Source organism: Rhincodon typus, chromosome 30 (assembly GCF_021869965.1).
Source record: "Rhincodon typus isolate 14 chromosome 30, sRhiTyp1.1, whole genome shotgun sequence".
Lineage (NCBI taxonomy): Eukaryota > Metazoa > Chordata > Chondrichthyes > Orectolobiformes > Rhincodontidae > Rhincodon > Rhincodon typus.
The window spans coordinates 38088343-38114762 of record NC_063361.1 but is presented as its reverse complement, the minus strand read 5'-3'; the positions used below and the strand labels follow the sequence as shown (position 1 = coordinate 38114762).

The following is a 26420-nucleotide window of genomic DNA, read 5'->3' as shown; positions in this document are numbered from 1 at the left end:
AGCTGCCGTGATAGTGAAGGCATTGTTCAAAATAGTCCAAAATTCACTGGATTCCAGAAGGGTTCCAGCAGTGGACAAAATTACAATGTGATGCCCTGTTCAAAAAGGGAGACAGAAAGCCGGAAACTATGGACCAGATCACCTAACATCTATTATTGGGCAAATGCTAGAGCACATTATTAAGTAAGAAACAGCAGGTCATTTAGAAAAGCTAACACAATCCAATAGAGTCAACATGGTTTTGTGAAAGGAAATCATGTTTGACAAATTTGTTAAGAGTTTTTCAAGGATACAACAATGCAGAGTTGATAAAGGGAACCAGTCGATTTACTGTATTTGGAATTCCAGAAGGTATTTGATAAAGTGCCACAAAAAGGTTCTCCAAAAACAAAAGGTTCTCACACAAGATAGGAGCTGACAGAAATGGAGTTAATATTTTAGCACGGATTGACGATTGGGATTGGTTAACATACAGAAGACAGATTTGGGATTACTGGGTCTTTGTTAGGTTGGAAAAAGGCAAGTAGCTAAGTATCACAAGGAACAGTTCTAGGTTACCAATTATTCACCATCTATATTAGGCATGTTTTGATGAGGACATAAGAAATCTCCAAGGGGATATAGATGGGTTGAGTGAACAGGCAAAATTTTTGCAGATGGAATTTAACATAGAAAACTGAGAGGTCATGCACTTTGGTAAGAAGAATCAAAGAGACTCTACAAAAGTGCAGCACGGAGGGATCTGGATATTCTTATGCCTGAAACACAAAAAGATGGCATAAGAGTGAAGCAGGTAATTAAGGCAAAATGGAATTTTGGTCTTTATGCAAGGAGGTTGGAATTTAACAACAAAGTTGTCTGGTTACAACTGTACAGAATGTTGGTAGACCCTGTATTTAAAAAATGGTATACTGACATTAGAAGCCGTTTAAAAAAGATTCACTAGTCTGGTTCCTGGAATAACGGGGTTAATTTAGCAAGAACAGCTAAGAGGTTTAGGCCTTTATTCATCAGAGTTTAGAAGATTGAGGGGTGATCTTATTAAAACATAAAAGATTCTGAGGGGGCTTGACAGGTTAGATGTGGACATTGTTATAGAATAAAGGACACTCATTTAAAAGTGAGGTTCAAAGGAATTTCTTTTCTCTGAGGGTAGTGAATGTCTGGATTCCTTACCACCCAAGAGTTGTGGAGGCTGAATCACTGAAAATATTAAGGAGGAAGTCAGTGGATTTTAGAAATCCGAGTTAACAGCTATGTTGAGCTGATGAAACTAGGAGTTGAGGTCTGGGGCACGTCAACCATGATCTTATCAAATAGAGGGCCAGGCCTGATGGACCAAATGGCCTACTCCTGCTCCTTTTTATTATGTTGTTGTATGTCCTCCTTCATAACATAAGAATACATATTGACCACACCTAAATGGTTTTGTCATTTTACATTTTTGCTTGCCTACCTTTGATTCTAATTTACGTGGGACAGACTGAGTCATGATGCTTTATTCTTGTCCTTAATTCTTTTCTTCAAAGTGGAGAGGAATGGGACTGATTGGATAGCTCCTTCAAAGAGCAAAAGTCACAATGGACTAAGTGGCCTTCTGTGCTAAGTGATTTTACCATCTCTATACTTGATGACCAACACTGCTAGTGGTTCCAAACTTCAAATTTAGAATTCCCATTCTTGCATTCAAATCCCTCCAAGGCCTTGCTCTTCCTTATCTCCCAGTCCCACAGCACAGGAAAAGAAGAGGAAGTGTAAAAATTTAAATAATTAAAGGCATTCCTGAACCTTAGTACTGAACTGCTAAAAGTTCAACAGTTTCTTCCCAACACACCTGCTTCCAACTGCCGACAGCTCTGTTGAACATTCTGGAACTTCTCACTCAGCTCACTGATCTCAATGTCTAGGGTCTTCAGATCAGCTTCGCTAACAGCTGTAAACTGACTCTGGAGAGGGAATCAGACAAGAATAACTGAAACCATGTGAATTGGTGGCCATGATGTAATGACACTGACAGAGCAACATTTATTGTCTATTCTTCGTCATCCTGAGTTGGTGGTGAGCATTAGGAATTACTGCAAATCTTGCAAAATTAACAAACGACAGATCTTGACCCAGTGATGATAAAGGATACATGCACATATCAGGTTTGTGAGAGATTTGGTGTGGAACTTGGAGGTGATGAAACTCCAACACCATTGCTGCACTTCTCGATTGTTCAGGTCACCTAATTAATGAATTCTTTTATTTTTCTTACTCATTCATTGGTGTCAGGAGCCAAGTTACTTCCAGCCTTTCACTTGCTCTTATAACCACAATATTTATATGGCTAGTCCAGTTCAGGTTCTAATCAATGGTAATCCCCAGAATATTGTTAGTAGAATATTCAAGAGTGATAATCCCATTCAATGTTAAGGGGCAATGGAAATTCTCCCGAATTAGAGATTGTCTTTTCCCAATCCTGTGTGGTGCAAATGTTACTTAGCACTCATCCGTCCAAGCCACAAATCTTGAACACAACTTACTGCATTTAAATAGAGACTGCTTCAGTTAAGAGGGACAAATAATGCTGGACATTGTTCGTCGATAATCGAACATCCACAGCCTGACCTCACAGCTGTGGTAAAGTTAAACCATTAAAACCATACGGTTTACAAGCAAAAATAGTGCATTCAGCCCATCAAGTCCAATCCATTATTCTATGAGGTCACGGCTGATCTGATAACATTCACTCCCACTTCCCTGCCTTTTCCCCCATAACCCTTATTTTGCGAGAAGAAACTCATCTCTGGCTTGAATGGGTGACCTCTTACTCTGAGATTATGCCCTCTGGTCCTCAACGCTGTCAAAACAATGTCTCCACATCTACCCTGTCAAACTCCCAAGAATCTTATATGTTTCAATAAGGTCATTTATTATTAAACTCCAAGCGGTAGAGGCCCAACCTCCTCAATCTCTCCTCATAAGACTGTGCTCCCCATACTCAGGATCAATCGCGTGAATCTCCTCTGGCTGTTCATGAAGTAGCTGAAAACGGATGGATGCTGAGCACTACTCTGAGGAACTCCTACAGTGAAGTCTTGTTGCCAAGACATTGGACTTCCAATAACAACAACCATCCTCCTTTGCGCATGACTTCAAACATTTGTTGATGCTTGCATCTATAAATTATACACACTGAAGCCAACATTACCCAACAGCACTGTTGTATGAACAGATCACTCTGTGTAAAACAAAAGCACATCTGGAATACAGCATTATGCCCATATGGTGGGTATCATGCTGGACCTGAAAAAACATGTCCAAAGGAGAACTTAAAAAAACATTTCTAGCTTAAAGAACCTCAAATACTTTGAAAGGATTATCTATTTAGCAGCACAGATTCAGAAGTAACACAGAAGATGTATATCCACTAATTAAAGGGCTGGAAACATATTTTGAATAGTAGCTTAACACTTTGAAGGACTTGGAAACAAGTTTTTAACCCAAGATCAGGAAAGCACTGGATTCTGGTGTGTCTTTTTTTCAGAGAGTAGTGAGCCTCTGGCTTGTGTTGCCTGCTCGTGCATCAGTTACTGACTCTCTACGTCAATTTCAAATCTTGATTGAAGTCAAGACTGCATCATAGTTAGGAGATGAGGACAGTGTTAATGTTACTGGACATTATTATTATTAAACAATTTGGAGACACAAGTTCAAATCACATCACAACAGCTTGAGGGAATTTAAACTGGATTAATTCATGAATCTGGAATAAAACTATTCATGAACAAAACACATGAAATGATTGGACTGTTATAAAAATCCACATGGTTCACTTATGTCCTTCGGGGGAAAAATCTGCTGTCCTTACCCAATCTGGCCCACTGTAACTGTGGACACTCAGCAATACAAGTTGACTGTGTGTTGCCCTCTGATTTGGTAGGCCATTTCGTTCAGTTGTATCAGGCTACTGCAGAAAGCACTGTGGGTATGCTACATGAACTGCAGCAGTTCAACAAAGAAACACGCTTTTAACCTTAGTATTACCTTCTCAATAGCAATTAGAAGTGGACAATAAATGTTCTGGTCTTGGCAGTGACATTCATATTCTAAAAACAAATTTAAAAAGGCCAGTGTCTTATGGAGAACAGGTTAAGCAAGTGGGTGAAAACTTGGCAGATGGAATATAACGTGGGAAAATGTGAGGTTGTGCACTTTGGCTGTTAGAATACAGCAGGTGAATATTATTTAAATGGAAAAGCTACATCACAGAGACATGGGAGTCCTGGTGCATAAATCACAACAAGCTAGCATGCAGGTTCAGCAGGTGATAAGCAAGGAGTAGTTCGTTAAGCATTAAATATTCAGTTAAGAGCAAGGATAAATACACGTAGAAGTAGCTCCAGGGAGGTAACAATTTCTGAAGGGAATATGTTAGTTTGAATTTGACATATTTTGAAAGTGAAGCATCTAAAGAAATTTAGCAATTTACTTTTGGGAACCTGAGGTTTCCAACTCCAAAACAGGAACGTGCAAGGACTATCAGTGTTGGGATCAAATAGGAATGTTAGATTTTAAAAAAAACAAAGAACTACGGATGCTGGAAATCAGAAACAAAAACAGAAATTGCTGGAGAAACTGGCAGCATCTAGGCATATAAAGTAAGAGTTAATGTTTCAGGTCCACTGACCTTTCTTAAGAACTGACTGCAGCTAAGAAAATGCTGAAAGTGAAGGAACAAAACAGAAGTTGCTGGAAGCTCAGCAGGTCTGGCAGTATCTGTGAAGAAAAACATCAGCATTAACATTTCAGGTCCGGTGACCCTTTCTCAGAGCTCCGGACCCGAAACATTAACTCTGATTTTTTCTTCACAGATGCTGCCAGACCTGCTGAGCTTCCAGCAACTTCTGTTCTACGTTCTGCTCACAAAAAAGACCCTGAACTACCTGTTGCCTGCCACTTCAATGCAGCACCTTGCTCCCTGGCCAACATCTCTGTCTCCGGCTTGCTAGTGTTCCAGTGAAGCCCAGCGCAAGCTGAAGGAACAACACCTCATTTTCCACTTGGGGACCCTACAGCCCTCCGGACTCAATATTGAGTTCAATAATTTTAGGGCCTAAACTCTCCCATGTCCCAGCCCCCCACCCCACACACCAGGCCTTGTTACCACATAGCCTGCCACTACACACCCACTGTTGTTAGTCACTAACAGTCCCCATTAACAACTATTCACCCTCCCAGCCTGATCGTTAGCAACTCCTTTGTCTGTCCAACTGTCTTTCTCTCTCTTTGGGCTCTATCCTATCGTTTACTCCCTACTCCACCCACCTCCCTATTTTCTGCATATAAACTGATGTTTTCCCAGCCACCATCAGTTCTGAGGAAGGGTCACCGGACCCGAAACGTTAACTCTGTTTTCTCCTCCACAGATGCTGCCAGACCTGAGCTTTTCCAGCAACTTTGTTTTTGTTCCTGATTTACAGCATCCGCAGTTCTTTTGGTTTTTAAACTTCTGTTCTGTTCCCGTCCTGAGGAAGGGTCACCGGATCCAAAACGTTAACTTTGATTACTGGATTATAAGCCCTGAATAAAGGATCGGATAATACAGATGGTCTAACCTCTTACTTTTATGACCCTAAGCTGGAAAAATGCGGAGGTGATGGCCTAGTGGTACTGTCACTGGACTGTTAATCTAGAGACACAGGTAATGTTCTGGGGACCTGGGTTCGAATCTTGTCATGGCAGATTGTGGAATTTAAATTCAATTGGAAAAAAATCTGGAATTAAGAGTCTAATGATGACCTTGAAACCATTGCCGATTGTCGGGAAAACCCCATCTGATTCTTTAGGGGAAGAAACTGCCATCCTTACCTGGTCTGGCCTACATGTGACTCCAGACCCACAGCAATATGGCTAACTTTTAACTGCCCTCTGGACAACTTGGGATGGGCAATAAATGCTGTCATAGCCAGTGAAACCATCGTCCCGTGAATGAATTTTTAAAAATCTGGCCAATATCAATGATGGCAGAAAGTAAACTAAATGGTTGAACAGCATCTGTAGTTGGCTACCTTGGACTTTTGGCTAATGGGCTGAAAGGAGGGGAAAATATCAGGTCTGGTATGGATTAACATGGGTTAACCCCAAATCAATTTATTTTAGGAAGATTAATAAAATCTTAGACTGAGTTAAGTAATTACATTAGAAGAAGTAGGGAATTTAGTTAGCTTATCATATATATAATTCATTTATTCCTATTTAGCTAAGGTTTGCTGATGTGACAGACACACACAATTCTGCAGAAGTGTAACATCGTTGAACCAGTCGTACCATTTAGCACCAAGTACCACCAGACAAAACTACGGGGATCTCAAGGCTGAGGGAATAAAACAGGCTGTTGGAAGGAGATAAGACAATACCTGGAAAGAAAGATAAGAGGGATGCTAGGCACCCCTGCCAGTTTGGAATGTATGAGAAATAAGGATTTTGTTTAAATCAGATCATTTCGGAATTCAGGTAATGTATTGTCTATGGTGATTCGCAATGCATAAATATTTCAGATTTCTTGCTGAGGTCAGAGTTCTAATTCAGAGTTTCTCTGGAGTGGTACCCTACTGATGTGTTGGCAAAATAAATAATTATTAGTCTGTACCTTGAGTCTCCTGGGAATATTCATACAATAATCTACCTTCAACAAAGGCAAATTCACTTTTGGCCTTTGTTTGAAAGGGAATGGAGTATAAAAATACTGCGATCTTCCTAAAACCATACAAGGCACTAGTTATGCCATATCTAGAATCCTATGAACAGTTTTGGTCCCCTTATCTAAGGAAAGATACGTTCACATTGGAAGCAGTCCAGAGAAGATTGTCTAGGTTAATCCCATGTATGCAGGGATTTTCTTATGCGGGCACTTTGAGTAGGTTGGACTTGTATTTATTGGAGTTTAGAAGAATAAGAGGTGGCTTTATTGAAACATACAAGATTCTTAAGGGCTTGACAGGGTAGATATGCAGAGATTGTTTACCCTGGTGGGACAGTCTATGACCAGAGGACATAATCTCAGAGTAGGGGATTACCCTGTTAGGACAGATCTGAGGAGGAATTTCTTCTCTCACAGCGTTGTGATTCTTTAGAATTCTCTACTGCAGAGGGTTGTAGAGGCCAGGCTGTTAAGTATATTCAAGGCCGAGATAAACAGATTTTTAATTAAGGGAATCAGGGGTGTGGGGAAAAAGGCAGTGAGGATCTGAGGATCAGCCATGATCTACTTGAATGGCAGAGCAGGCACAATGGGCTAAATGATGCACTTCTGCTCCTAAATCTTATGAGCAGGTCTTCTCTAAAATTACCCTAAACGCTTCCAACCTCTGGGTTTTCTAAGCTAAAAATCAATGCATGATTATTCTAAACCAGAGCCAAGTTAATGTCTTCTTTGTTTACACTCCCTGTTGTAAACCCTGCAGTAGCAACAATTTTCCATTAACACTCCAAGGGTTTTGTTTCACTGGACACAGTCACAATTCCAAAAATGACAGTTTGACCTGGTTTTGTTTCAAATCCTTCAGTCATCAACACCAACGTCATTAACTTCAAATGCAAAAATGATGTAGGACTAGATGACCTAGGCACAGATGTGATTGATTGATTGATTTATTGTCACATGTACCGAAATACAGTAGAAAGCTTTATTTACGAACAGTACAGGCTGATCATAGTAAGCAAAGGATGTACAGATCAAAAAGAGGCAAAAGTTATTTAAAATTGCAGGACAGGTTGAGAGTGTGGTTAAGCAAACAGAATGGGCTTTATGAAATTGGGCATAGAATACAACAGCAAGTGGGTTATATTGAATTTTTATAGGAAACTAATTCAGCCCCAGCTAGAATACTGTGTCCAGCTCTTGGTGCCATGCTTTAGAAAAGATGTGACTCATTAGAATTCGGAAAAGATTCATAAGAATGATTCTAGAGATGAGGAACTTCAGTTATGAAGACAGAGTGAAGAAGATAGGACTGCTTTCCTTGAAGGAAATATAGCTGGGAAGAGATTTGATTGCAGGGTCTGAAGAGAAGGGTTAGGGAGAATCTTTTCCTATTCATGGAAGGACTGAGAATGAGATGACAAAAATTCAGAGTAAATAACAAAAGCAGCAAAAGCAATGTAGCAAAAAAAAAAGTTTGCAGGCAACAAGATATTATGGTCTGGATGACACTGATGTAAAGTACAGTGGAAGTAGGTTCAACTGAAGCATTCAAAAGGTAATTAGATAATATCAAGAGGATAAATGTGTAGGGTTATGGTATGAAGATAGAAGAATGGCATTTAAGCATTAATCATTTGGACAGCTGGTGCTGACATACCGATCGAAACAGTCTCTTTCTGTGCTGCAACAATCCTGTCTTGTTTTATTTCTGTACTTTATTCGCTTTGTAACAAAAGCTAACATCCTATTTCCTTCCCTAATTATTTACTGTAGTTGGGTGTTAATTTTCCATGGTTTAATAAGGTCCCTCTGGAAGTAAACATTTCCCAGTTTCATCCAAAGAAGTTTCTTTTTAAAATTTCCTTTCAAAATGCATAACTGCACATTTCACCACATTGTATTCCATCTTCATGTTTTTACTCGCTCATCAAACTGCCTAAATTTCTCTTTGCATTCTCTTCACGTAATTCGCTCCCCAACCTTTGAAACATCAGTAAACTTAAATAAGGGGGTTAAGTGGAACATTTTAAGTTATGAACATAAAGGTAGACTATAAACAGCAGAGGCCTAAGATTTATACATACATTAAAAACAAGAGGTTAACTGGGGAGGAGGTAGGACCACTCAAGGATAAAAGGAGAAACCTTGTGCTTGGAAGCAAAGGATATGAGCAAGACCCAAAATGAGCACTTTGCATCAGTATTCACCCAGGAGAAGGATGTGGAGGGTAGTGAGATTAGTGTGAAGCATGCTATTATTCTAGGGCATTTTAAGATTAAGAAAGAAGTGGTGTTGGGTCTCTTAAACAGCATTAAGATGGATATGTCCCCTGAGCCCGATGGCATCTGCCCCATTGGTTTGTCCACAGAAGGCAGAGGGTAGTAGTGGGTGTTTTTCTGACTAGAGGTCCATGATTAGTGGTGTTCTGCAGAGATCCATACTGGAGAAATGACAGATAAAGTTTAATATGAATAAGAGTGAGGTGCTGCACCATGGGAGAACAAATGGTAAGGAAAAGGATACAGTTAATGGCAGGACTCTGAACAGCATTGATGTATAGAGGGATCTTGGGGTTCAAGTCCATAGCTCCCTGAAAGTGGTCAATCAAGTAGATAGGGTGTTAAAAAACATGTATGACATCCTTGCCTTTATTAGTCGCAGAACTGAGCAGAAGAGTCAGGATGTCATTTTGCATCTTTATAAGACTTTGGTTAGGCCACACTTAAGAGTACTCTGTTCAATTCTGGTCGCTATATTACAGGAAGGATGTGAAGCCTTTGGAGAGGGTGCAGATGGGATTTACCAGGATGCTGCGTTGATTAGAGGATATGAGCTATAAGGAGACGCTAGAAAACACTGGAGTGGCAGAGGGTGAGGGGAGAACTGATTGAAGTCTGTAAAATTATGAGATGCATAGATACAGTTGATGGTCTGAATCTTTTTCCCAGAGTTGAAATGCCCAATGCTAGGGGGTATACATTTAAGCTGAGAGGGGTAAGTTCAAAGGAGATGTGTGGAATACTGGTTTGTTGAGACTGTTTAATTTAGGCTGAGTAGTAATGAGTTAAAATAATACATGACTAGGAGCACGAAGTAGGGAAACTTTAGCTTTATGAAACAGTACATATTGCTGTAACTGCAACCTGCCTTTCCCTAGTCTGAGAAGTCATGTAGGATAGATAGCAAAAAGCTAGGGAGGGCTCGCAGCATCTGTACACTCTTATCTTCACCGCTTTCCGCTTTAATTAATGTATGTCTGGTTGCCTAAGTAATGACCTTGCCTTGTTAAAACACAGTACAACTGCAGTTTGTTTGAACTTGTTTGTACCGCTGTATAAATCCTGCTTCTTTTTTGTGTTTGTCGGAGTATTCAGACCTGACCTTTTGTCAGCGTTGACTCTCCGTGATATCACGAATAAAATCTCTTTGCCTCGAAGTCTGGGCCTTTGGTGTGTGATTTAATCTAGTCTCCTTGACAGATGTGAGGGCAAGTCTTTTACACAGAGAGTGGTTGGAGTCTGGGATGCGCTGCCAGGGGTAGTGGTGGAGGCTGATATGATAGGGGCATTTAAGGGATTTTTAGATAAACACATGAATATGCAAGGAATGGAGGGACATGGACCAAGGGCAGGCAGAAGTTTAATTAGTTTAATTTGACGCCATGTTCAGCGCAACATCGTGGGCCGAATGGCCGTTTCTGTGCTGTATTGTTCTATGTTCTACTGATTATTGTGGTATTCCACTAGTTACAATCTACCAACCTGAAAATGTGCTGTTTATTCCTACTATTATCCACAAACAAATCCTCAATCCAGGAATTCAGCTCCAAATCCATGAGTCCTAATATACTGTGCATCTGTTCACTTTTGGAAAATTGAAATGCAAAATCACATAAGTTTTACCACGCAAGAAACTATTCAGCCCACTGTGTCATCACCAACTCTCCAAACGAGCACCACAGTTTAGTGTGCTCATTTTCCTCATTTACCCATACTCTTGCATATTGTGTCTATTTAAATATCATCCAGCACCCTCCTGAATGTCTCACTTGAACCTGCTTCCACCACACTTCCAGGTGGAGCATCATGCTACATCCACTTGCTCCGCCTTATCCATCTTACTAACTCCACCTATCCTCAAAAAGCTCTTCGTGAGTAGTCCCTTGGGTTGGAAGAAAATATGCTTTACATTCGTTTCAATTGCTTATGAGATGATTGATACACCCAACAATGTGCAATCTGCAAGCTCTGACAGATGCAGGACAGGTGGTACTCGAATGGTCGGGTAGATGGATTCTTTAGAGCTCGGTACATGTCAGTTAGGAAATTGTCAGGACACCAGAAAACGTGTACAGAGCTTCAGTTATCTGAAGGGCAACTGGATGGGCATTTGTGGAAAATATATACTCTGGGTGTGGAAATGGGAGTTGCTCCAGCAAAACATGCTCCTTCAATGCTGTAAGGACTGCATGACACTTAGCAGGGTGGTTGAGTTTACTACTTTCCAATCCTTAACAACAGTTCTAGAATTTAATGAAAAGTCTAAAAATGAGTCACTGATCACAGAGATCCCAGCCTCTGCTCTGCTACGTTAGGGTCAGTTAAGATTCTCTTTAGTGTTGGTTCTTCAAATGTTTATGACCAAAGACATGGTGATCACGGTGCTGCTTGAGGTCAGTCGGCTCTCTCTTGCTCAATATCTGACATTCATATGGCACAAGTATTATATGCCAGTAGTCAGATTTGGATGTTACCAGACTTTGTTGCAGCCTGCACGATAGCTTCACATCAGAAATCACTGACAACTATAATCTGAGATATTCAATAACCAGCCATTCCATCAGATAAGGCCTATTTTAATCTTCACAACTTGCCTTCAAAAACAGATTACTAAAAGCTCCTTAGAAAAACAAATCGACTGAAATTTAACTTTAGCTAAAGGGAAATATATTTAATGAAACTGACCTATTAATTCTAAATAATGTGAAGACAAGTTGTGATTTATATGTTTGTGGCTTACACTGAATTTCTTGTTCCCCTGCTTTATACTTTCAAACTGCTAGTAAGAGACAATCTACCTGATTCTGGACAAAGGCTCACCAAAACACAAATAAACCAATTAAACATCTCTTTTCAGTACAAGTGTTATCATAAAAATGTCTCACTTTCTCACCTGATCAGCAAAGTAGATTTTCTGTTTCCCATAAACCTTTTCTTTTATTTTACCATCTTGATTTAGCTGCTCAAGAGCTTTCACTGCAGTCTGCAACAAAAGATTAAATGCGATGAAAAGAACTGCTACTGCAAAACTTAATAACAATATCTGTTCCATTGTTGTTGTACTGCCTCAAACAAAACATCAAATGATTCTATTCCAGGAACAGTACAAAATCCAAATCACAAAACAAGTTTCAAGAACGTTTCCAGTTCTCAGAAGTTGCAAAGTCTTAGGAAACTGTAATAACATTCATTTTCAAAAGAACAAAAGTTCACTTCTAAGCCTTTCACTTTTTTGCACAGTATCACCTTCAACACAATCACATCTGTGGTTTAAATGAAATACATCTAGAATATAATATTTTCAAGATTTTAGGCTTGATTTTTTTTTCCAATAAGTCACTCCAGGCTTCAGGCAGCTTTTAATAAGGTAATACAAATGAGAAACACTTAAAACCAATATTCAAAAGATTGCAGAAAATGCATATTTCACTAAAAGAACAAACCTACAGCAGTGGTGAGAGAAAAAGTGGAATCCATACTAAACATGAAGATAGAAGGACATCTAGAAAAGAAAATAAGCGTGAATAGTCAAAGTGGATTTAAAAAGGAAAAACAAAAACTTGCTTGACTAAATTTATTGATTTATTTTGAGGAGGTAAGAGACAGCAGACAATGGTAATACAGTTGAAGTAAATTATTGGATTTTTCAGAGAGCCTTTGACAAAGCTTAAAAAGACTGATGCGGAAGGTTCCAGAATATGGAGTGAGGAAACAAGTAGCAGGATGAATTGCTGGCTGCCTTTAACATGGAAGGCAAAGTGTGGAAATATATAATTCACAATAGTAGAAAGTATCAGGATGTGGTGTTTGTGATGAAACATCAGAGTATTTCAGCATGGAAAAAGGTAATTCAGCTCATCGAGACCACGCTCGCATGAAGCACCTATCTACTGTAATCCCATTTCATAGGACTCCGTTCATACCCTGTATACTATGGTGTTCCAAGTGTTCATCTATATACTTAACTGTTGTAATGGTTCCCACCTCTTATGGCTTTTCAGGCAGAGAGTTCCAGAGACCCACCACCCTCTGGGTGAAAACATTTCACTTTAAATCCCTTCTAAACCGCTTCTCCCTTACCTTGGACCTATGCTCTCTAAGGGAAAATGTTTCTCCCTACCACAACTTTGTAGACATCAATCAGGTTCCCCCACTCGGACTTCTTTGCTCAGAGGAAAGCAACACTAACCTATGTAGATAACAAGATGTGGAGCTGGATGAACACAGCAGGCCAGGCAGCATCAAAGGAGCAGGAAACTGACGTTTCGGGTCTGGACCCTTCTTCAGAAAAAATGTATGTAGTTTCTCTTCAGATCTGAAACACTTCAGCCTGAACAGCATTGAGGTGAATCACTTCTACACTCTCTCCAGAGCAATTACACCCTACCTATAGATTCGAGTTCAGAACTGCACTCAGTATTCCAGGTGTGGCCTAACTAATGTACTATACAGCTCCAATTTCAAAATAAATTCAGGTAGCTGCTGGTTACATTCATTAAAGGATTTTTGTTTAAAAGGTCAAAACACCCTTTCAGTATGGGGGGAGGGGGGAAAGGAGAGAGAAAGAGAGACATACAGAGAGAAAGAAAGAGAAAGAGACGAAGAGAGAAAGAAGTCAGACAGATAGACAAAGAATTCGGAATTTTGGTTACCCAACTGAGAGATAGCAGACCAGACCACTTCAAAATATTTTAAGGAGGTAGCCTAGACCCTAACTTTTTCTTATTTTAACAAGTGTAAAGTGCTGTGTCCCAGATGCCATTTGACGGGTCAAACTACTCAGGGTTATGCAAAATAAAATTTATTCAAGCAATATCACTAAAATACAACAAAAGAAAGAAGAACTTAGAGTAACTTAACTTTATTGGAAAATTTAACAGAATAATAGACATAGTAACGATTACTAATTAACTGTTCCAATACAGAAACATCCCATAAATACACCCCTTGGCAAAAACACAAATTCAGAAATCAGATTTTCTCACATGCAATGCCTGCAATAGGAACAGAAACCCCAGCTTCTAGCTGTAACCGAGAGAGGGGAGAAGACACAGCTTCTCCTTCATCAAAACTCCAGCAAGTTCTACTAAATCTAAAAGCTAAAAAAAAGCTAGACATCCTGGTCTGAGAGAGCTGGCCACACACATCCAAGCTGCTTCTATTGTTCCAATTTTTAAAAAACCACAAGGTCTTATAAGCTGTTCACATTACCACAGACTGCTTTGTACCTCTCGTTCAATCTCTCTCAAAAGAAACATGGACAAAATATGCCTTTTAAAGCGACTGCATCATCACACCTCCCCCTTTATAAAAATGAACTATCAATGTACAAAGATTGCTTAATTTTTAAAAATGCTTAGTCTTATGCTGAGTACACTACAATACATATATACTATATTGACTCTAAGCGTGCAAACATTCACTACTACAGTCTATTTCAGTCCGTGTATTCCCGCCACCAAACACCTGTCTTCCTTCATCCCAGATGCGACAACGCATTGGCAGTTACATTGTCTTGTCATGCCAAGTGAATAATTTCCAAATTGAATGGCTGCAATAAGCTCCATCCAGTCAGTCAGGAATTTTTGTCCTTAAAATTTCTCCAAAAACTTTAATGGGTTATGATCAGTATTTCCAGTTGTCTCAGACACATTACTGGCAGTATAAATGTTGAAATGTTGCAATGTCAACAGGAAGCTCAAGTCTCCTTCTCAATCTCGGAATATTTCTATTGATAATTATTGAATCTTCTGGATAAACACCCAATAAGTCTTTCTGTTATCTCATCATCTTCTTGTGAAAGTACAGCACCAACACGACATCATTTGCATTGATAGCCATCTTGAATGGCTTTGCGATATTAGATGTGACTAACACTTGGGCTTTCAGGTCGTCAAATATCTTCTGACAATCCGCCATCCACTGAAAGTTACTGCACTTCTTCAATAAGTCAGTCAGTGAAGAAACCACATTGCTAAAATTTGGTACAAACTTCTGATAAAAGCCATTCAATCCCAGGAATCATAGAATTGTTGTCTTCATTGATGGTAGGGAAAACTCCCCAATAATCTTTGTTTTCACATCCCATGGGGTTATCAGTTCATATCCAATAACATGGCCTAGGAACGTGACTTGGGCTTTTGCGAACTCACTCTTAGCCAGGTTTATCACCAAACCTGTCTCCCAAAGTTGTTCGGATATTTCCGATAGATGCTGCAAATGTTAGATTAAAAATCACCAGAGTGTCGATGTACACCACACAATTGGTTAATCCAGAAATGACTTTATTGGTTAGACTTTGATATATGGCTGGTGCATTTTTCATACCAAATGGCATAACTTTAAATTGGTATAGTCCATTCAGTGTCACAAAGGCTGAAATTATCTTCGGTTTCAGTCAACACAGTGTGAAGCTGGAAGGTCAGGCAGCATCAGAGGAACAGAAAAGTCAATGTTTTGGGTCGGGACCTTTCATGAGAACCTGGTCAGTTCTGATAAAGGGTCCCAAACTGAAACATCAACTTTCCTTTCCTCTGATGCTGTCTGACCTGCTGTGTTCCTCCAGCTCCACACTGTGTTGACTCTGACTTCAGCATCTGCAGTTCTTGCTATCTATGATTGTCTTCGGTCCTCCGGATAAAGGTACTTGCCAGTATCCTCAGAGTAAATCAAATGTTACATCAAAATTATGTTTTTGGAAAGAGGTTATGAATAGCTTGGAAATAAAACAATTCAAATCCACTGCCTACCATCCACAATTGCGGGGAGCATTAGAATGGTGGTATCAAACTTTAAAGACCATGTGAATGGGCTTATAGTCAAGATGAAGAAATACAAGTTGTTTGTCCCACGTTCTCAATACAGTCTTCCAAACATGGAATAGGATATGAATTGTAACTGCCACTATCCACACATAATCATTGGGTACCACCTGGTTTTGGCACCATTACTATGGGTGAGCTCCAGTTGCAGCAACTCACTTCAATTATGTTGTCTTCGAGCATGCATTCAACCTCTTTTTGAACCAGTGTCAACATTAGAGAGTTAAATCTGTAAGGATGTTGCTTATTGGAACAGCATTTCCTATCTCAATAACATGCTTAATTAGATTAGTACTTCCCAGCTTATTCCCATATATCTCCCTCTGTGATTATAACAACTCTTTCAGGTCATTTCAATTTTCCTCTGGAGGGTAATTCAATAATTTATCCCAATTTTTGAGAATTTCCTCACTGTCCAATTTAACTTGAGCAATGTCCAATTCAGAATCATCTGAACTTGCTTCTTCACTCTGTGTTGTAACCAGTAACACATTCTCGTTTTGTTTTCTTTCCTTATCAAAATACCTTTTAAGCATATTCACATGACACACTGTGAGATTTCCTTCTATCTGGCATTCTTATCAAATAATTCACTTCACTCAATTTCCTTTCCATTTGACAAAAGCCCACTAAACCTTACTATTAAAGGTTCACCGACCACTGGAACCAGCACCAACACTTTATCTCCACTAGTAACATTGTGATATTTTGATTTACTGTCTGCTTCCTGTTTCATCACATGCTGTGCTACTTTTAAATGTTGTCTAGCCAACTCATCCACTATATTTAATCTTTCCCTAAAATTTGACACATAGTCCAAACATGTGGTCTTTGAACTCTGATTTAGCAAGTTCTCCTTAATTAATTTCAGTGGTCCTCTCACCTCATGTGCAAAAGCTAATTCAAATGGACTGAATTTGGTAGATTCATTTGGTGCATCCCTAATTGCAAAAAGTACAGATGGAATCGCTTTACCCCAATGCTCTGGATCGTCTTGACTATAAGCCCATCACATGGTCTTTAAAGTTTGATACCACCATTCTAATGCTCCCCGCAATTGTGGATGGTAGGCAGTGGATTTGAATTGTTTTATTTCCAAGCTATTCATAACCTCTTTCCAAAAACATAATTTTGATGTAACATTTGATCCTTAATCTGACTGTATCTCTGTGGGTAGTCTGTATCTAGTAGATAAAAAGTGAAACTCTTCTACAATCCTTTTAGCTGTGATACTTCATAATGGAATGGCCTCTGGAAATCTAGTAGATACATCCATTATTCATAGAATCCCTACAGTGTGGAAGCCATTCAGCCCAACAAGTCCACATCGACTCTCCGAAGAGCATCCCACCCTATCCCTGCAGCCCTGTGCAAATCCATCTAGCCTGCACATCCCCGGACACGAGGGGCAATTAAGCATGGCCAATCCACCTAACCTGCACATCTTTGGACTGTGGGGAAAAAAGTGGAGCACCCGGATGAAACCCACATAGACATGGGAAGAATGTGCAAAGCCCACACAGAGAGTCGCTCGACACTGGAATTGAATCTGGGTCCTTGGCACTGTGAGGCAAGCAGTGCTAACTACTGAGCCACCATACTACCGGTATGGTCAACAAATACTGACTCCCACTTTTTGTTTTAGGTAGGGGTCCTATGCAATCAATTACAACCATTGTAAAAGATTCCTCAAACGCAGGTATTAAGGATGCTGGGTTTATTACTGCATGAGATTTCCTAAATACCTGACATGTCCAGCAAAATTCAACCACATCCCTATGCAGTCCAGGCTAAAAAAAATGTTTTTGGATTTTGGCTAGAGTTTTCCTTACTCTTAAATGACCTCCTGCTGTAATTCATGGGCTACCCGCAACATCTCCTTTCTGTAGCCCACTGGTAAAACAATTTGATAAACATCTGCCCATTTCTCATCTACCTGAATAAGTGATTGGTCTCCAGTCCCTCATCAAGATGTCATTTTTAAGATAGTAACATTCTGGGATACACTCAGATTCTTCTTTTGTGTATGCTTTTTGATACAACTGCTTTATGTTTTCATCTTTCTGTTGTAATTCAGTTAATTTATCTGAGCTAAAATATCTACTTTGTGTTCCACCTGTTCTTGTTCCTTTCTCAAACATTTGATCAAACATGGTGTCTGACAAATAAACTTCAACTTTATTTTTATTCTTTGATTTCTCCTCCTCCCTGATTCAACCTATGGCTCAATAAGCTCGTTCCCAAAGAATCAGGAAAATCCCAGAATATACTTCCTGTAATACCTCAGTTGCCTGATTTTCCACTGACTTTTCAACAACATAGTAGGCATCACTCCGACCCTGTGATCCAGCTACATCATTACGAAGGACAAATTGTATTCCTGGAACTGAGAGTTTTTCTGGTACTCCTACCACCACTTCACTTTTCACCGGACTTTCCAACCTCACTTTATGAAATAGAACACTAATCTCTCACCATGAATTACACATATATAACCACCTTTTCTAGCAATACTCCTTCTGGATTACATATCTCCTCGTCTCTCACCAAAGGCTAACATGCTCCCATATCTCTTACAATTTTAATTTCTTCACCTGCTCTTCCTGGCAATATATGAGTAAATCTTACCCTTGCAAGTAAATTCTTTAGAGAGATCTGGCACTTTCTTCTCAACCAACCTCTGACCAAGTTGTACATTCTGGTGCAGCTTTTTAGCCTCCACTGTGCTTTCCTTCAGAAAATCTCACTGGATTATCCTGTTTTCCCACATCCATCTTCCCAGTGCTTTTTCTAAGCCACCAACACTGACTTCATGTGACCTACTTTATTGCAGTGAAAACACTTGAGCTTTTTTACTTCTCTTTTCCCCTCAAGTCTTTCCTTTTCAACCTGTGGTAAACTATCTTTACAATTTTCAATGAGATCTCCTTTTCCCTCACCACCTGAGGATTTCTCTTTTCCCCAAGTTCTATCCCTCACAAATTGAAATTGATGTCAGAAGCCAAGTTTTGATTTATGAACCAGCTCATAACCATCTGCCATTTCTGCTACTAATCTTGCAGTCTTAACTTTCTGCTCTTCCATGAGTTCTTGCTACTTCAGGGGGTGAATTTTTGACTGCCTCCAAAATAATCATTTCTCTAAGAGTGTCATATGGTCAATCTACTTTCAATGTCCTTATCCACCGATCAAAATTGCACACGCACAACCAGGTTCAGGAACAGCTTCTTTCCAGCCATTAGCAGATTGTTGAATGGATTCTAGCCTTAAATAATGTAACCAGTATGCCTGTAAGTCTTAGATAACGATGTGTAGAGCTGGATGAACACAGCAGGCCAAGCAGCATCAGAGGAGCAGGAAGGCTGACGTTTCGGGCCTAGACCCTTCTTAAGTCTTTTTGATTTGTACATCCTTTGCATGCTGCGATCTGCCTGTACTGCTCATAAACAAAGTTTTTCACTGATTTTATTGTCATGTGTACTGAAATACAATCAATAATTTCAAACTCTACGTACATTGACCAGGGTCCGTCCTTAGACTCCTGAAACGTTGTCTATAGGCTTCTGACACTAGCTCATACACACTTAAGACAGCTTTCTTCACTTCCTTATACTCTCCAGGCATGTCCACTGATAGTGATGCAAATACCTCACTAGCTGTACCTAGCAATTTTGTTCAGATCAACAATACCCACATGGTCACTGGCCATTCGATTTGTTTAGCCACTTTCTTCAACGAAATAAAAAAGGCTTCTACATTCTTCGCGTCCAAGTTAGGCAATGCTTGGACATGTTTAAACATATATCCCCACCAGGCTTTGGCTACAATCGGTTTTCTCGTTATCACTAACCTCCTCACTTCATTCCTGCCCTATTCGTTCCTTTTCTTTGCCTCCAATTCAAGGGCCTTCATTTGCAATTGAATTTTAGCCATTTCCAAAGATTCCGATGGCATTTCTGGCAATTATAAATGTTGAGCTATTGATGCAATTAACTTTGCTTTTCGCACGGACAAAAGCAACCCCAAATCCAGCTGGTCTGCCAATTCCAAAACTTTGCCTTGCTCACTTTCTGTAAAACTCCCAATGGGACTTCTTCCAGCCCAAGGAATCTCTTAGTGATTGAAAGAGCCATTTCTATATAAGGCACACCCTGTTTAAACCAATTGAATTCAACAGCCAAAACAAAAGACACTAACACTTACCACTCGCTGTGTTTGAGTCCAATAATTCTAAACCCAAACCGGCAGAGACAGTGGGGGAGGTGGGGGGTGGGAAGAGAGAGAAACAGAGAGAGAGAGAGACTTATCCAACTGCCAGTTGAAAGCAGTTACCAAGATAAGCTTGACGTGCAGAGGTTTCCCACTTTAGCAAAATGCAGACTTAGGAACACTTTGTATGAGATTTGTAAGGACCGTCTTTCTATTTTGTGCTTTTTTAAAAATGAGAGCTGAAATGGGGAAGATTGGTTATAAAACTAGCGTTCTGAAAGGATGTCTGCATGTTTTGCAAAGCAAGTAAGCTGACAACAATGGCAAGTCGCTGTTTGAACAAGCAGCAATTGAGTGTTTGCAGATAAACAGGAGCCACTGGGTTGTGTGCAGTTTAAGCTAGTTGGCAACAACAATTTGATTGAAAACTGGTCACGAGTCCATAGACCAATGACAAAAGCCGTTTGCCTGACAACAACTGAGAAATCCGGTGTCAGCTAACTGAACAGCTTGCTGTCGGGAAAAAGCTAAAGTGAAGGGATTTGATCTCCACCAACCTGGAAACTGTCTCTTTGTTCCTGCAGTCAAACTTATTTTAAAACTGAAGAAAACCAGTTAATCTTTCCTTCAGCAACTATTGTATGCTGTGATTTAATGACAAATCAGAGACAATTTAGAAGTACATCAGCTATCCTGTGCCTCTTGCAAACCAGTGGAAGCATTTAAAAAAGGGAAGCCAGGAAGAAACTTTTGGATCAGCAAGGACCAACTCAACAGAATTTAGAACATAGAACAGTACAGCACAGTACAGACCCGTCGGCCCACAATGTTGTGCCGACTTATTATCCTACTAAGATCAATCTACCCTGCATACCCTACATTTTACTATCCTCCATGTGCCTATCCAAGAGTCCCTTAAAAGTCTCTAAAGTATCTGACTCCACTACCACTGCCAGCAGCGCATTCCACACGCCCACCATTCTGTGTGTGAAGAACCTACCTCTGACATCTCCCCTATACCTTCCTCCAATAAATTTAAAATTATGCCCCCTCGTAATAGTCATTTCCGCCCTGGGAAAAAGTCTCTGACTATCCACTCTATCTATGCCTCTCATCATCTTTTAAACCTCTATCAAGTCACCTCTCATCCTTCTTCGTTCCAATGAAAAAAGCATTAGCTCCCTCAACTTTTCCTCATAAGACCTGCCCTTCAGTCCAGGCAGCATCCTGGTAAATCTCCTCTGCACTCTCTCTAAAGTTTCTACATCTTTCCTGTAATGAGGTGACAAGAACTGAACACATTTGTGGGCAAAAAGTTGAAACGACTTTCCAGTTTTTCCTCTCCATCCATATATGCCTTTTTTCCCTGTCTGTACTTGTTACGGGGAGTTTATAAAGGAGTTTTAATTATTACATACTGATGGGATATAACTGTTTGCCTGTAGCTACAATATAATTACTTTTAATAAATAGTCATTCTTGTTCAGTATAAAACCTAGTCAGTGCTTTCTATCAACCTGGTTCTGGCAATCAGGTAAATTGGGGAATTTTGTGAACTTAGTCTAACATTTTTAACTTTTGTGACAACTCCATGAAGAGTGAGGCTTGATTCTCAGAGTAAAGAAGGAGTTTATTTGCAGAAACAGGTCAGGTAAAATCTAAAATCTGTTAAGTAAAATCAGGAATCTCAATCTCAAGTTATGTAAGAACAGAGTAGATTAGATGTCAAGAGATAGTTTGGAGGTGGTCCTTTTCCCTGAGAATAGCAGTCCTATGGACTTGGCTGCCAGTTGATGCAGTGAATGGTAAATCCTGTCAAGCTCAGCAGGACCTGATCATGCAGAAAGAATAACAAAATGCTGGAGAAATTCATCAGATCTGGCAGCATCTATGTAGAAAGAAACAATTAATGCTTTGTGTCCAGTATGATTCTTCTTTGGAACCAATTTCTATTTCAGATTTCGAGCATCCGCCATATTTTGCTTTTATTTACCTGTTTCTAACAGAGGTTACCTAAGACAAAAGATATCATAGTCTAGATTATATAATATTACATAAGGTCAGTGTAGTTTACTGAACTAGTTCATGCACCTAAATGAATTGAATTGAAATATATTCCTGATATTTTTCTGGAACTGGACAGGCTTTCAAGCCTCATCCAGAAGATTACATATCTCACAGTAGGGTGTATAACATATTTACTGTGATACAAAAGGCAACAGTTTGACAGGACAGATTGGATCGGCCAGTGGGTCTTACTCTGTCCATATGTTAATTTCCAATAGAATAGATTGATACACCAAGAGGCACATGCCTTTGGCTCACGGTGTCTCCTGAGGCAGTTCCATTCCTCAAAATTGCTAAGTCTCATATAGACACAACATTTTAAAATTAAAATAAAGAAGAAGCAGCAACACCAAACAATCCTACTGTTTTCCCAAAGCCGTATTCTCGCTGGAGATTCCCAAAAACATCTTGTGCACTGTATGGCCGATTCTGGTCGTTCAAATACTTCAAAATAACAGAAGCAGCTAAAAAGAAAAGATTTTTAATTTCAATTAAAATGTTAAAATTGCCTGATGTTTAAACTTGAATCCATTCTCTATCACACAGAACTCACTTAATCCTTAATCACTGTTTAAACATCATAGGCTTAGCAGTGAAATGCTCTTTTTGGATTTATTATAAATATCAATTTCCAATATTAACACTGAAATCATTTCTTGTGAGACATCTGGCACAGTCTATAGTAAAAATTTGCAACCATCTTCAGACAGAGGTAAAGAGAGAATGATACATCTTAATCTCCACCTGAGGTACCTACCATGACAAATACTACTGTAGAACCAATTCAGTTCACTTTTATGTAAAGAAATAAATGGTTGAATTGAACTGGATACAGCAAAGGCAGTGGTGCAGTCACTGGACAAGTAATCCACAGACCCAGGTTAATGCTCTAGGGTTGCGGGTATCAATTCCCAGCATGGCAGATGGTGAAATCGGAATTCAATAAAAACCTAGAATTTTGAGAAAAAAAGCTGTTCTAATGACTTCCATGGAACCACTGTCAACTGTAAAAGCCCATCTGCTTCATTGATGTCCTTTATGGAAAGAATCTGCCATTCTTACATAGTCTGACCTACACGTGACTCCAGACCCACAACAATGAGGCTGACTCTTACCAGAATTGTTACAGCATCGGAGGCCATTCGGCCCATCTTGCCCGAATCCTTGCTTCTGTTGCAATAACTTTAAATCTGCGGTGAGGAAAAGCTCACCTTAACAGTATGCCCCTAGTTTTGAACTTCCCCACCCTAGGGAAAAAACCCTCGCTATTCACCTTATCTATGCCCCTCATGATTTTATAAACTTGCATAAGGTCACCCTCAATATTCTACACTCCAGTTAAAAATGTCCCAACCTCCTTTTATAACTCAAACTCTCCATTCCTGGCAATATCCAGGTAAATCTTTTCTGAATCCTCTCTAATAATTTCCTTCCTTTAGCAGGGTGACCAGAACTGCACACAATACTCCAGAAGAAGCCTCACTAACATCCTGTACAAACTTAATATGAAGTCCCAATTCCTACACTCAAAGGTCTGAGCAATGAAAGCAAACATCATAAAGAAGGCAAATGGAATGCTCTCCTTTATCGGCAGAAGTACAGAATACAAAAATAGCGATATAATAATGAAATTGTACAAGATATTGGTAAGGCCACACTGGAGTACTGCATGCAGTTGTGGTCACCACATCACAGGGAGGATGTAATTGTTCTGGAGAGTGTGCAGAGACGATTTACTAGAATATTGCAGGGCTGGAGAATCGTAGCTATGTGGAGAGATTGGAGAGATTAGGGTTGCTTTCCATGGAACAGAAAAGGGCAGGATGGTGGTGGGGAAATGGTGACATGATTGAGTTATACAAAACTGTTAGGGATAGAGATCGAGTAGACAGGAGGGACTTGTTTCTTTGACAGAAAGATCAAAAACTGGGGTCATAGATTTAAGCTAAGTGACAGAAGGATTAGAGGGGAAAACTTTTTTTTACCGGGGGTGGTGGGTATCTGGAATTTGCTGCATGTGTTGGAGGCAGAGACCTTAAACTGTTTTAAAAATTACTTGGATCTGCACCTTAAGTGCTGTAAGCTGCAGGGCTATGGGCTGTGTGCCAGAAGATGGGGTTAGAAAGGGCATTTGGCAGTCTTTGGGTTGGCACAGACAAGATGGGCAAAATGGGTCCCCTCTGTGCTGTATCATTTCTATGGGTCAGTGGTTCTATTATTTTCTTTTCATGAAGCTATGCTAACTCTGCTTGATCATATTATGTATTTTTAATACTCTACTATTACATCCTTTATAACAGACTGTAATACTTTTCCAATGACAGATATTAATCCAACTGTCCTGTAATTAACCTTTTTATTGCATCTCTCCCTTTTTGAATAAAAATTTCATTAGCAATTTTCAGATCCTCTGGGACTTTTCCAGAATCTACAGATTCTTGGAAGATTACTATCAGTTCATCCACTATCCGTGGAGCTACTTGTATTAATATGCTAAAATGCAACCAATCAGATCATTGTGGTGTGGTAAATTACGAGGACAGAAGTCGAGACTATAGGATGATATAGATGAGCTAGTCAGATGACCTGAACAGTGGCAAATAGAGTTTACTCATGAAATATGAGAGATTTTGCATTTTGGGAGGACGAACAAAGCAATGGAGAACTTTCTGAATGGCAGAAGTTGAGAGGGAGCGTCCATTCCCACAGATATTTGAAGGCAGCCATGCAGGCGGGCAAGGCAGTTAAATAGGCATATGGGATACTTGCCTTTAACTGCTGAGGCACTGAAAACAAAACCAAGCAGATTACCAATTATAGTAGTTTCATTGATTGTTCATCTTCCCACCCTGCTTCCTGTAAAGAATCTATTCCATTCTCTCAGCTTCTCCATCTCTGTCGTATCTATTCTGATGATGCCAGCTTCTACAAGGGACCCTCCAAAATGTCTATTTTCTTCCTTAGCTGAGGATTCCCCACCACCAGTGGTTGACAGGACCCTCAGCCGTGTCCGACCCATCTCCCCGACTTCGGCCCTCTCACTTTCTTTTCCCTCCCAAAACAACAGGGTCCCCCGGTCCTTACTGTCCACCCCACCAGCGTTCACATCCAAAGGATCATTAGCTGCCATTTCTGCCACCTCCAACAGGATGCCACCACTAGAGATTTATTTCCCTCCCCTGTCAGCCTTCCGCAGGGACAATTCCCACTGGAACACCATGGTCCACTCCCAACATTGCCCCCACAAACCCACAGCATCTTCCTATGCAAATGCCAGTTTACGTCCTTCCTCTTCACTATCCAAGACCCCAGACACATCTTCCAGGTGATGCAGCACTTACCTGCATTTCACTTATTGTAGTTTACTGTATTTGCTGCTCAGTATCCTCTACAATAGAACAGTACAGCACAGGAACAAGCCCTTTGGCTCATGATGTTGTGCCAAACATGACGCCAAATTAGACTGATTCCTTCTGCCTGCCCTTGGCCCATATCCCTCCGTTCCTTGCATATTCATGTGCTTATCTAGAAGTCCCTTAAATGCTCCTATCTGCCTCCACCACTACTTCTGGCAGCACACTCCAGACTCCTACCACTCTCAGTGTGAAAAACTTGCCCCTCACATCTCCTTTGAACTTTCACCCCTCACCTTAAATACATGCCCCGTAGTATTAGACGTTTCAAATCCGGGAAAAAGATTCTGATTGTCAACCCTATCTATGCATCTCATAATATTATAGATTTCTATAAAGTCTCCCCTCACCATCTGCCACTCCAGAGAAAACAATCTGAGTTTTTCTAGGAGCAGGAAAGCTGACGTTTTGGGTCTGGGCCCTTCTTCAGACCCTTCTCCACTGCACCAGAGATGAGGCATTCCACTCCCAGCAATTTCCCCTCCACAGTGGTCAAAAACGCCCTCGACCGCATCTCTCGCGTTTCCCGCAACTCATCCCTCACATCTCCACCCTGTAATAACAACAAAAACAGAATCCCCCTCGTCCTCACGTACCACCCCACCAACCTCCGGATCCAATGCATCATCCTCTGGCACTTCCACCACCTGCAATCTGACCCCACTAGCAAAGACATTTTTCCCTCCCCACCCTTATCTGCCTTCCGGAGGGACCACTCTCTCCGTGACTCCCTTGTCCGCTCCACACTCCCCACCAGCCCCACAACCCCCGGCACTTTTCCCTGCAACTGCAGGAAGTGCTACACCAGCCCCTACACCTCACTCCCATCCCAGGCCCCAAGAAAACCTTCCACATCAAACAGATGTGCACCTGCACATCTGCTAATGTGGTATACTGTATCCGCTGTTCTCGATGTGGCCTCCTCTACATCAGGGAAACCAAG

The 26420-nt window shown here is 40.3% G+C and overlaps 1 protein-coding gene across 1 annotated transcript in view; it reads right to left on the bottom strand.

Annotated features, from left to right (window-relative positions):
- LOC109911611 (PSMC3 interacting protein) overlaps positions 1 to 26420 on the bottom strand; it is a 47475-nt gene that overhangs the window by 17184 nt on the left and 3871 nt on the right. Inside the window, exons 2-5 of the mRNA XM_048614437.1 lie at positions 22822 to 22919; positions 22428 to 22528; positions 11861 to 11950; positions 1835 to 1946 (exon numbers count right to left, since the gene is read on the bottom strand). Coding sequence (XP_048470394.1) covers positions 1835 to 1946; positions 11861 to 11950; positions 22428 to 22528; positions 22822 to 22919 — 401 coding nt within the window. The remainder of the gene's footprint in view (positions 1 to 1834; positions 1947 to 11860; positions 11951 to 22427; positions 22529 to 22821; positions 22920 to 26420) is intronic.